The 11,873-nt window shown below is 51.7% G+C and overlaps 1 protein-coding gene across 1 annotated transcript; it reads right to left on the bottom strand.

Annotated features, from left to right (window-relative positions):
* Positions 1-274: 274 nt before the first annotated feature.
* Positions 275-10,669, bottom strand: LOC108516497 (actin cytoskeleton-regulatory complex protein pan1-like). Its single transcript, XM_017854028.1, has 2 exons — positions 10,289-10,669; positions 275-491 (listed from the first exon to the last, which is right to left on the bottom strand). The coding sequence occupies exons 1-2, from the start codon at positions 10,488-10,490 to the stop codon at positions 349-351; spliced, it is 345 nt and encodes a 114-aa protein (XP_017709517.1). The 5' UTR covers positions 10,491-10,669; the 3' UTR covers positions 275-348.
* Between the last annotated feature and the right edge of the window lie 1,204 nt (positions 10,670-11,873).

Here is an 11,873-nt window from a genome sequence, read left to right as displayed (position 1 = left end):
CTGGACAATTTGGATGGTGAGAGAAGGCAGTGTAGACACAGACGCAGAACACAAGATCCTTAAACAAAAATTGAGACCCTCTTCCATTTTGTGAGAGTCACAAGAATAAATATTTCTGGGACTTCCCGGCCCGTCTCCCTTCACGGGGTTCATTACGGGGCGGGGAGGGAGGAGACAGTCTCGGAGAAGTTAGAGTACCGGAACGTCTTGTTCCTAGACCCCAGCTGGATTTTTTTTTTTTTTTTTTTTTTTTTTTTTTTTTTTTTTTTTTTCTATTTCTGGCGGCGGGCGGCTGGGGAAGCAGCTCTATGGTCTCCCGGCGGGTGAGGCCGAGAGAGAAACCGACCTCTAGGCGGCGCCCTGGCGTTGAGTCCGCGCTGAACAAGATTCTCGCGCAGCTCTGCGTCCCGCGCCGGGTGAAGGGGCCTGTTCCCGCAGGCGCTCGGGGCTCGGCCTGGAGCTGGCCGCCGGCATGTCGCCTCTGGCGCCCTCTGCCAACCAAGAGAAACACGGTTAAATGAGTGCGCTGGGACAGAAATCCACAGCTAATTAAGGCCCCATCCGCCCCCACCCCCTGGCCCTTACCTCCTAACCCCATCTCCGACGCTAGGGAGCCTTCCACAGCCCGAATCTCCTTTGATCTCCCCAGCAGCAGGCTAGAGGGCAGCGCCAGCATCTTTAACCCCCTCCCCCAGCTTGCAAAAGAAGACACTGAGGTCCGAAGGGATTAAGTGATGAGCCCAAGATCAGAGCAGCTATTAAAAGTGGTGAAGCAGGGCTGGAGGAGGAGCCCTCTATTCCAAGGGGAATGTTCTTTATCCGAAATTACCATAACGATTCACCCCCTCAAAACGTGTCTTTCTTGTACGCAAAATTCATCTCCAGAAAGGCAGCTTTTTGGTGTTTTCTATGTTGGACGTTTGGCGTTTCTTGAATTTCAAATTTGTGGAGGCCCATAAGAAAACTGGAGGCGGACATAGGGACAGCTGGGCCAGGATTCAGAGCCAGGACAAATCCAGTCCCCTCTCTTCCAATAAATGCTAACTCCTCACTTATGACCTCCCTAGCTGCACAACCCTGGCCAAGTGCCTTAGGCCCCAAGGTGCCCAGATGAAGACCTACTGGACAGGGAAGTTGAGAAGTGCGAACACTTTGTGAAAGAGGCTCAACAACTAAGAGAAGCTGCCAGCAACAGGACTGCTCCGCAGCCCCCAAACCAAGGGTGTTAGGGCCAGTCAGGCCACTCTCCTACTTGACCCAAATAGGGCCTCTTTGTTAAATTCTTGTGGAGCAAGGAAAGAGAAGTCTTGTTCTGGAATGAGCCCCTCAGAGACGTCCAGGGCCTAGGAAGAGCAGGATAGGAGAAACCAGGGTCCCTCTTCCCCTTCCCCTGTGGCAGAGATGCCATTTTATACTGCAGAGCCCTCTGAGAGACATTTCTGCAGTTATTCCTAAAACAGAGGCGCCAGAGAATCACCTGTGGAGGAAGAAGGGCAGAAGAGGAGGGACAGGCTGCTGGGACCAGGCAGCAAAGGACAGGCACCTACTATGGGGCAGACTATGATGGGTGCCTGCTGGGATCTGCAGTCCCACAAGAGGTGCATTTCCCAGCCGGCACGAGCTCTTGAGGATGCCTAATTACCCAGCGCACATCTGGAGCAGCTGCGCCCTCGGACACATTATTTCGCTCCAACCCCTATTTTCATTCCGGAGGTTGAGTCATAAAAGACTCTAGAGGCAGAATAAAGTCAGGTCTGTGTGTGTCAGCATTCCTGTGTGTGAGTGTGTGTGAATATGTGCACGTCCGGGGCGAAGTCTGTGCATCTCACTGTGATTGCCCAATGGATTCGCTAAAGTTAAGGGGGAAAAATGGAGCAACATCAGGCGAATTCAACTGTGAACATACTGTCAGCCTCATTATCCGCCCATTTCAAGGGAAAGCATTTGGGTTTTGGAATTAGCCAGTTAATTGCCTCACTTCTTTGTTCACTTTAGGGCAGGAGAAACTATCTGCATCCTATTAAAGCATTCTATGTTTCAAAACTTTAAGATCTCCTCATTCTCAATTTTCTTTATTTCTATCTTTATAACACTTGAGCACTCAGATCTGCCCGTATCTCTCTCTCTCTCTCTCTCTCTCTCTCACACACACACACACACACACACATACACACATGTGTTTCATGCTTGAAAAATAACTCTTAGTTTCTGCATCTGTAAAATCTGGTGTCTTAACTCTTAAAGTTAATGTAAGGATTAATTAATGTACTATGATTTACTATGTGTCTAGCATTTAGCACAATACCTGGTGCACAGGCAGCATTTAGTAAATAGTAACTACTAATAACAAGGAGGAGGAAGAAGAGAAAAGAGGAGGGGGAAAATGGGAATAGGAGGTGAGTGGCAAGGAGGAAATCTGCTTTGTTCACAGAGAGCCGGCCTAGGACGGAGTGTGTGTGTCTCAGCTGTGTATGTATAACGTATTCTCTTGACTTAGAGCAATGTCTATAAAAGCGAGGCCCCTTGGACCCCTTGACCTGTAACTACCTCTTCAATAAGGTACAGAGAATTGGGGCAATTATCTGGCTCATTTCAGGTTCAAACTCCCTTTAGCCTGAAGTATCTGGATCTCACAGGGGAAAGGTCTGAGAAGTGGTGACTTGTATTCCTTTGACTTTTCAAGGAGTTCTTTCCCTTTGCTGCGGTGAGCATGGTCCTGCCTTAGAAAATGGGTAGACAAGAAATAGGGGGCCAGGAAGCTGGAATTAAACAGAACATCTGAGAAATGCTTGACAAAAACCAGGTCTTACCTACTTCCTGGGTACCCAGGAGGCGGCCCTGAAGTTCTCCATGCACTCGTCCTAGAGGACCACCGCCCCACTGAAAGAAGTCACAGGCTTTTGCCTGCTGGGGACTTTCATTCCACATTCAGCAATCATTTCCTGAGCGCCTACTGTGCCCAGCACTGGGCTGAGCTCTGGGGCTTCAGCAGGGCTGCACCCTACCAGTTAGCAGTGCTGATGTGGCAGCCAGCAAGAGGTCTTGGCTCCTAGAAATAAGTCCAGGACACAAGAAAGGGGACAAGCCTGCTGGGCAAAAACTTCTGGCCAATAGCAGCACTGCCTTTTCAGGGCCAAAGTCCTAATGCAGGGGTGGAGCCAGAAGGTCGGGAGCACCCCCTTCCAACTGTCTATCAGAAAAAGGCCAACTCCACAGTGCAGGGCCCAGTGCAGGAGGGGTGGGGCAGGCAAAGAGATGGCTAGAGGCTCCTGACCCTCAGTCGGAAGTTTCTGAGAACACCAATTAGCTTTCTTTAATTAGTAAAGTAAGGAGCAAATGAGCATATATTTCTTCTGCTCTGATTAAAAGCATTTAGGTCAGGTTTTCACAGCCAGGATTATCCAGTTTAAGCTGTCCCAAGAAGAGAATTGTTTATTTTTTTCTTTGTATTTTCAGGCAGGGGTCTGAATACTATTAGCCAACCATTGGTTTTTTGTCACAGCCTCGAACTGCTGGGCAGGTGGGTGGTGGTTGTGCAGTGCAGAGAGGGGCAACTAGAAATGAGTTGGAGTCTTTCCTGTGCCAAGTCACATTTGTTTGAAATGTATAGACAATTGAGGAGCAGCTAGGAGGGCTTGGGTTTGGAGTATAAGTATGTTTGGAGGGGAGGGTACAATTAGCCAGATAATTTCCAGTTATCCTAATTTGTCTTAACATAGTCCTCGAAAAATGAAGTTTATTTACTTCCCAGACCCCAAAGAAGCCTGATTTTTCTCCTGGGAGATTTAGCTTGGTCAATTCACACAGGTGGGGAGATGGCCAGGAAACTTAATAGGTTGGGGAAGAACAGCTAAGTCCTTCTTTACACTCTTTGTCTAAACAGGACACAACCCATGAGGCTGGGCATAATTAGGAGGTCCCCCAGGATAGTCAGGGGTCACATGCTGTTTATCTCTTACAAAAAAAGATTACTAAAACATTAGGGAGCAAATCCTTCCCCTTTAAGTCCAGCATTTGGTATTCCCTAGCCTCTAACCTTGGCTAAATCAGCCTCAAGTAGAGCTGGGGTCCCTGAGGAAAAGTAATAAGTGAGTCAATAAGGGACACAAAGGAACACTCTATTGGCCAATCCCCATTTGCTTGACTTACAGACAGCTTTACTTAGGAGGCTGTTTCCAGATAGTCTTCCCTTTCAGGAGTCCTGGTATGGTTTTAAGTCCCTGGGAAGCTGCTTAAGCCTGATTTCCTTCCATTGCACTTCCATCCGCTGGCCAGTCCACGATCAGCTTTCCCCAGCAAAGCTCTTCCCACATTCTCAGGCTCCCAGCTGCTAGGAAGGAAAGACTGACTCCCACTGGGAGACCAGACCCTACAGGTAATGGTGGGGAGAGGACACTGCCACCGGAGTGTTGTTAAAGGTGAAGGTTGACCTGGCAAAATGGAGATGTCAGCCAAGAGAAAGGGTGAAGAGCTACGTAAACTGACTATATTTGGCCACGGCATTTCCCAGACACCAGCTCCTTTGATCTATCCAAATTGTAGTTCTTAACTTGGTGTCTCAGGAGACTGAAACTCTCTGACATTGTGGGATTTGGTGAGTACTACATAAGTGCATTTTTTTTTTTTTCTGGGTAGAGGGGAATCAATATTGTTCATCAAAATTTAAATGATCATATCAGGGAGCGGCCCCCCAAAATGTTAAGAACCTCTCATCCACCATTCCTATACAACCAACCAAAAATGTAATGCAGAGGGAGGCGTTGTAATAGACTTGGGTATCTGACAAGACAAATTAAAAGGACAAACAATTTCTTGTTTCACAAGCTTGAATAGACACTGTCACCTGGACTTCCTGGAACACTAGGCACCAGGTCGCAGGTGCTAGGGACTCTTGGACTGAGACCAGGCAGGCCACAACACCCAGTCACTACCTCCTCCGTATTTGCCTTTTCAGACAAGGAGGATGCAAGGTCTCTGTGTCTCTAATCAAAGTGATATGGAGCTTTTATCCACTGGGGCCTGGACCTTCCGCCATTTGCCACCTTGTCCAAAGCCATCTCATACCGAAAGAGAATTGAACGTTTCAGGAAACACTTCCCCTTTGCAAATGCCCTTCTCTTGGGGAATGGGTATAGTGTCCAAATCTCCAGCTCCCACCATTTCCAACCAGCCCTGAGGAACTGTCTGAGACCCCAGAGCCCAGAGACCATCAGCGGGGGCCAACAGCTATGACCTTTGAGTTTTCTTGGCCGCTGGGTCACAAAAAGGGTGCAAGAGGCAGCTGGACAGGTAGACAGAAGTAGGCAGAAAGAAAGGGGCCCTGGACGGCTGTCAGAGAAAAGACGGAGAATGACAGAGAAGTGAAGTAGCTGGACTGGAGGTGGGAACTGGAGCGCAGCAGGCAGGTGGAGTGGCCAAAACCCGCGTGCTAAGAAGAGCCCAGAGGGGCGGCAGAGGCGGCCAGGCGCGTCTCCGTTCCCCATCTTTACGCTGGGGTTAATGACCTCCTCAGCGTCCCCTCGTCCCAAACCACCCAATTACAACTCCTCAGGCTCCTTAATACTCTGATTAATTGGCTGGTTCGGGCGGATGGAGGTGCTCCTCTGCTGGGGACCTGGCGGGGTTTCGCTAGATCATTTGTTAATTGTGGGAAGGAAGGTCGCATTCGGGGAGAGGAAATCCAGGGCTGGAAAAGTGGGTGAGCGGCGCTGGCACAGGCGGCCAGGAGGGAGCAGATGAACTGTTCTTTAGGACCAGCGAGGTAGTCGGGAGCGCTGAGATTCAGAGACTAGGACCCACTCCCTCTCTGAGCAGCAAATCGTGAAGAAGATGCTCATTCGGTAAGGGCGAGGGAGCCCTGCAAGGCGCCCCACCCCGGGCTCGGTCTATCCGCGCGCCAAGATCCCGCTTGGGGCGAGGCGCTGGGTCAGCGTTTAGAGCCACTCCCTGCGCTGGTGGCTGGATATAGCCTCCCTATCACACCTCATCTTCCCCCTTCCCCGACGGCGGAGGTTGTGAATCTACAGGCCCTTCACCTTGAGGCATCGGAGGGCGCACCTTTGTAATTGTGGCCTCACTTCGCCCCTTAAGTACCGCTTCCGGGAGCCGAGGCTGGATATGAAAGCCCGGTTCCTAATCCTCTGCTTTGGCCCCCTCCTCCGGACTACTGGGACTCCAACCTAGGCCCTCCCCAGTTTCCATCACTGCGACGCCAACCCGAGGCTGGGCTGTCTGCGAGAGGGAGCCGAAGGCGCGCGGAATCCCGAGATGCCCCTGACCCTCCTCTCAACGCTGACTCTGCGGCTCCCGCCCGGCCACCTCCCTATGGGGCAGACTTCCTCTTCTCCTGCTCACAGCAGGGAGGCAGTAGCGGAACCGGTCACCAGCTTGCACGGAGTTCTTCACTCTGCGCCCAGCCCCGGGACACAGGTGCAGATCGCCAGCAGAGCACTGCGGAGCGCTCGCCGTCGTGCACTAGGGAATCCAAGACGGAGGACTTGGTCCATTCCACGCAGTCCCAGGCAGGTCCGCAGCGGAGGGACTCAGCGGTCTCCAACCCCTGGTCGCGACTTCCGCGACCCTCCACCCCCCGAAGAGACCTGATCCCATGGAGCTGTCCCCCTAGGAGCCGCAGCGGGAATAGCAAGGCAAAGGGGACCACTCAGCCCCCAGGAGGAGCCCAGAAGCGAGAAGGTTGCTGCGGGGAGCCTCTGGTTCCCTCTGGTTAACCTTGGAGCCCAGGAACTCCCTGGACCAAGGAGTGAACAGACCTGAGGAAGAGGTAAGAAGAGGTTTAACGAGTAAAAATTTGGACTGTCTAGTCTTATATTGCTTTAAAGCATGAGGAATTTGGGCACTGACTTCTCTCTCCTTAAAGGAGTTTCTGGCGTTCTGGCCAGTCCTTGCGTGTCTGCACCCAGCGCCCTCAACAATTTAAGGAGGAACTTTTCTGGGTGGTTGAGGCTTTAGAGTTCATAGTTACCTTTTAAAAAATCATTACTGTTACTTAATATCTAGGTTATTTTGGACTAAGCCCCCACCTTCGCTCTAGCCGAAATTCGGCCTTTAACAGTACTAGAGAGTGCTTCAAAAGAGGAGGGCTGTGGAAGAAGTGATTCAGACGGCCCCAAGAGGGGTGATGGGAAAGAGTGAGGGCTTTAGCTTTAATGATCTCTGCAAGTTAAAGGCCATTATTCCTATAACTGCAGCTGGGGAAAGGGCAGAGGAGGCAAGGATGGAAAGTGGGCTGAGGGTGGCCACTTTGGCATCTTCTTGAGAAAGGAGGCATTTGAATTCCCTGGCCCAACTAAAAGCTCTGAGATGTTTTTGCCATTTGCTTTACAGACAGTGGTGGCAAAGAAACACTGCCACCAGGGTGTTTTTAAAGGTGAAAGTTGACCTGGTAAGCACTGAGATCAGCTAAAGGAAAAAAAAAAAGTAAAGACCCGCGTTTGGTCTCAACATTTTCCAGACACAAACTTCTCTAATTAATCCAAATAGTTCTCAACCTGAAGTTCAAGGAATTTGAAATCCTCTGAAATTGTGGGATTTCACAGTTCTACAAGAAAGCTGTCACTTTCTGAGAAGCCCTGGGAGGTGAAGGAAGCAAGAGGAGGTACATGAGGAAAGGAGGTGAGAGGCCGCAGATCTAGCTGTCTAGACATTGAGCGCTGGACCCCCAAGCTCTGAAACTCAAGCTGACCCCATCTACACATTGCCAAACTGAGTGCAAAGTTGCAAGGCAGCCAAGGAGATAAATTGTATTTACTGCTTTAAGGATGAGTTTGGGTGTCTAAGCAGATTATAAATCTGGGTGTTTCCAGTATTTGTTTCTTTCTTTTGTTTCTGAGTTTTGGCCCAGAGTAGTTTCTGGGGCCTTTGGGGCAGTTAGGCAAGAGAGGGACTCAGACCTCCAATCCCTTGATCTTGCCTTTACTTGGTGAAGAGCCCAAGGTTCCCCACTGGCAGGCAGGGTCAGAACCAAGTTGGCCCTAGGTCTTGCCCCAACCCCCCAGCCCTCAAGACTCCTTTCTCTGAGACCAGGCCTCTGGCCAAACTGCAGATTCCCTCCACACCTGGCCACTGGAATAATGATGGCATTTTGTCTTCTCCCATTTTTGAAAACTGCAGAAGCCCCAAATCCTTAGTCCCTCTTGAGGAAGGAGGTACCATTCAATCTTGGGGTGCTGGTGGGGGACTGTAGAATCAAATATCCTCTAAGCCTGTGAGGACAAGGTCTGCTAGGATGACTTGGTGTCAATTACAGTTCTGACTGCTGCCTGGATAGGTCAAATATTCCCTCCTTTCCCTCCTCATTCCTTCTGTTCAAGCCCAGAAAATTCACAGATTTTCTGTTTGGAGAGAGAGAAAAAAATGGGCAAAACCTGGGAGTAAAAGGAAGATGAGGGAGAAGAAAACTAGGGAGAGGAAACAAGAGACTAAAATAACAAAATTCTCCAACCCAACAGCACTTTAAGCTTGACTTTTAATCTGGCCAGAAACAAAAAGAAGTTGGAGGCAGGGTGGGTAGGATGTGAAGTTCCCAGCCCCACAGATTCTCCTGTCCTCATGGGCTTGGTGCCTTCCCAGGTGGTGAGAACCGTGTCTGTTGTGGGGGTGGGAGGGATGTCCTGGGTCTTTCAAGTTGCAATGTGGAGAGTAAGGCTCTTTCTAAGGGTCTCTGAGGTCTCCCACAACACCTTGCTTGGACTAGCAAAGCTTTTCTTTGCATTTCTTCTGGGGCAGTGTGTATGTGTATGCCTGTGTAGGGTGGTGTTCTAAACCACGGCAGAAGGTGAGCAATTCTCCTGATGAGCCAAGGGCTATATGTTTGGAGTAGAGGAGGCTTCATCCTTTCTGAACTGAGGAAATGGGGACTTGGAGCCAAGTGCACCAGACTTTAGGGAAAGCGAGGAGCTGCAGCTCCAAAAGGGGATTTGGAGGGAAGATCATATCAGGAACGGCTCCCCGGACTTGCTTCCTCAAAGGATTAGGGAAGTGCACTGAGAAAAGAGAACTCAAGTCCTCTCCATTAGGCATCTTTGTGCTTCCATTTGTACTGGAAAGCACAGTCCTGGGCAGTCAGTTGCACATTCCGCCTCTGGTATGTGGAATATGTGAAATATACCAAGCAATGGTCTACTTCGGGAGGGAGGAGGCATATAGATGAAAATATGAATTTCCCTTGTACTGCCTTTATTATTGAGCACAATTGGGAGCACATAATTTCATGTCTCTTTTGCATGTCTGTATAAATCCTCAATCTTTAAACGGTGGTTAACTACTCTGAGAGGCATAGTTGCTGTCATATAAGATTCCTAGCTGACTCCTGCGGGTTACTAATTCCTCCCAGACTCCACAATACCCACGATGCACGATGCACACCCCTTTATGCTTGCTTTTCTCTACGTGCCTTTTCAAAGGCGAATAATTTTTGTATTGACCCATGAGTCAGTCCACACAGTTTGAAATCCTTTGGATGCCCTCTGCCTACTCCCATAAACAACAGGCCCCTCCACAAAAATGCACATGCCCTGTTTTTGTGAGTGTGAGGTTCAAATAAGATGGCGGCTCCTGGCATTCCTTAGATTCAGATACACGGTCTCTCAGGCAGGAGGCTGCTCACAGTCCAGAGGGGAAGGAAACCTATGCGGCCCCCAAAAGCCAAAGCAAGAGACTCCCCCAAGTATTCTGCCCCTTCCACGCTAGGAGGCAGCTAGAGAGACAGCGCGCGGGAGAGCTGATTCTGCACCTTGGGGACCTGGGGGCTTCTGTCTAGACTAAGAGTTCCAGGCCAATTTCTAATTTCCATTAGGAAAAGTGGCCCTTCTTCCTTCCCAAGCGATTCCTCATCCCCAAGGCTGCTCAGGGTGGCTGGCCCATGCCTCTCTCATCCGCCTGGAATCCGGGGTTGTGAGCATGAGGCCCAGGACGCAGGGCCTCAGGCTGGGCGGGGCACTGAGCACCCGGCTCTGGGGAGCCAGGGTTTCCGGTAGAATGAGGGGAGGCGACCCTTTTCCCCATACACAAACCTTCTCTTAGAGAGGTAGGGTCGGGTGCGACCGCATGGGAAGGCCAAGGCGTTTTTCGGGTGCGCCCCGAGGCCCCACCCGGGAAACTGCCTCGGTCTGGAGATCAAGGTTAAGCCGGTGGCCCTGGGTAGCCCACGCCTGCCACGGGCAGTCGGTCCTGAAAGCTCGGGCCACGGGGCTGTCCAGCTTGGAGAGGGGCCTTTCACGCCTCAGTCCCCAGCTGCGAGAGGAAGGGCTGCGCCCGCCTCCTCACCTACCTCTCGGAACCACGCCGTCCGCCGCGCGTCTTGGTAGACTGCAGGAGCCCAGGGCTTCTGGGGACTGTGACGGCGCCCAAGGCGGGGGATAAGGCGGCTCCGGGTCGCCGCCCTCTGCCCCCCCGCTCTGTGAAGCCTCTCGAGGCAGTGTCTGTGTCTGGGGCAGCGACGCCGACGGCGCTGGGGGCGCGAAGGGGCTCATGCTCCTGCGTCCCCCTGGCGCCAGTGAGTTGCGGGCGAGAACAGGGTCCGGGAGGGGGATTGGCGCGAGCGCTTCCTGCCTCCGCCCGGGCGGGGCTCGGCCGTCTCACCTGCCCCCACCCGCGGCGCCGTCGGATCCCAGAGCTGCTGGTGAGGAGATGGGCCTGGCGCGCCGCGGGAAGGCCAGAGGCGCGGAGGAGCAGCGCCCAGATGGCCAGAGAGAGCAGAGAGAGAGAGAAGGGCGGGGGGGAGAGAGAGAGACAGAGAGAGAGAGAGAATATAACAGGCAAGAGAGAAGCAGATCCAAGGGCGCGCCCAGAGAAACCATCAAATGCACAAATAGACAAAAGAGGTAGAGGAGAAAGCCGAGTTCCAGGGACTGAAAGAAGCCATGGGCGTCTGAAGCGAGCGACAAGTTATCCTTGGGAGTTGGAAATGTGAGAGGGAGGGGCGAGGCCGAAGGAGGCTGAGAAGGGAGGGGGCGCTCACACCCTGGGCGGGAGGCGACTGATCCACACGTAGGGCTCCGTATCTGGAGAAAAAGAGAGCGCCGGACCCTCCTCCGCCCACCTCCGGCCCCAGCCGCAGCCCAGCGACTTCCCGCCATCCTCGGACACCGAGCGGCTCCTGCCTGGGGTTGTCCCACCGGGATGGCTGCACCAGGCTGAAGGCTGTCCCTCTACCTTCCTCCTTTTTTCTGTTCCCTGTGCCTTACATGGGTTCATTCCTATTCTGGGAACCCAGAGGGAACGACCTTGGCCAAGGTCAGAGAAGGAGCTTGAAAGTTTCACTTTCCATCTTAGCCCTCAGGACGCCTTTGCGTTTTGGCCCTTTGTTACCGTGTTATCCTGGAATTGCAGGCTCTTCTCTTTATTTCTGAGACCCAAATAGAGGTTCTAACCTCCCTACAATCAGTGAAACTATGACAGACAGTGGCATTCCTGGCTGGTTGGTTTCTAAGGAGTGGCCCCCCTGCCTGACCTCAGCCCTGAGACCCTGCTTCCTCCTTAGCCTGCATGGGACTGGGGACACCCCCTCACAATCCAGTCCCTTCCTGCAGGTGGTTGTCCAGGGGGCAGGTAGAGAGTGCCTGAGATCTGGGTCCTAAGCCTGGCTCTGCCACTGACTTCAGTCCTCACCCCTTATCCTTTTAGGCCTCAGTTTTTTCCTCTGTAAAATGGGCAGAGTGGTTTTACAAGTGATTTTACCAAGTGAGAAGTGTGGAAATATCTACTTTAATTGTGGATTTGTCCATTTCTCCTTTCAATTCTATCATTTTTGGTGCTTCATGTATTTTTGAAGCTCTGTTATTAGGTGTGTACTACATTTAGGATTGATGTGTCTTCTTAGGTGTGTACCACATTTAGATTTAGGATTGATGTGT

Source organism: Rhinopithecus bieti, unplaced genomic scaffold, assembly GCF_001698545.2.
Source record: "Rhinopithecus bieti isolate Rb0 unplaced genomic scaffold, ASM169854v2 scaffold_35856, whole genome shotgun sequence".
Classification (NCBI taxonomy): domain Eukaryota; kingdom Metazoa; phylum Chordata; class Mammalia; order Primates; family Cercopithecidae; genus Rhinopithecus; species Rhinopithecus bieti.
Note: the sequence above shows the minus strand (reverse complement) of the source record. Positions and strands in the feature narration are given on the sequence as shown.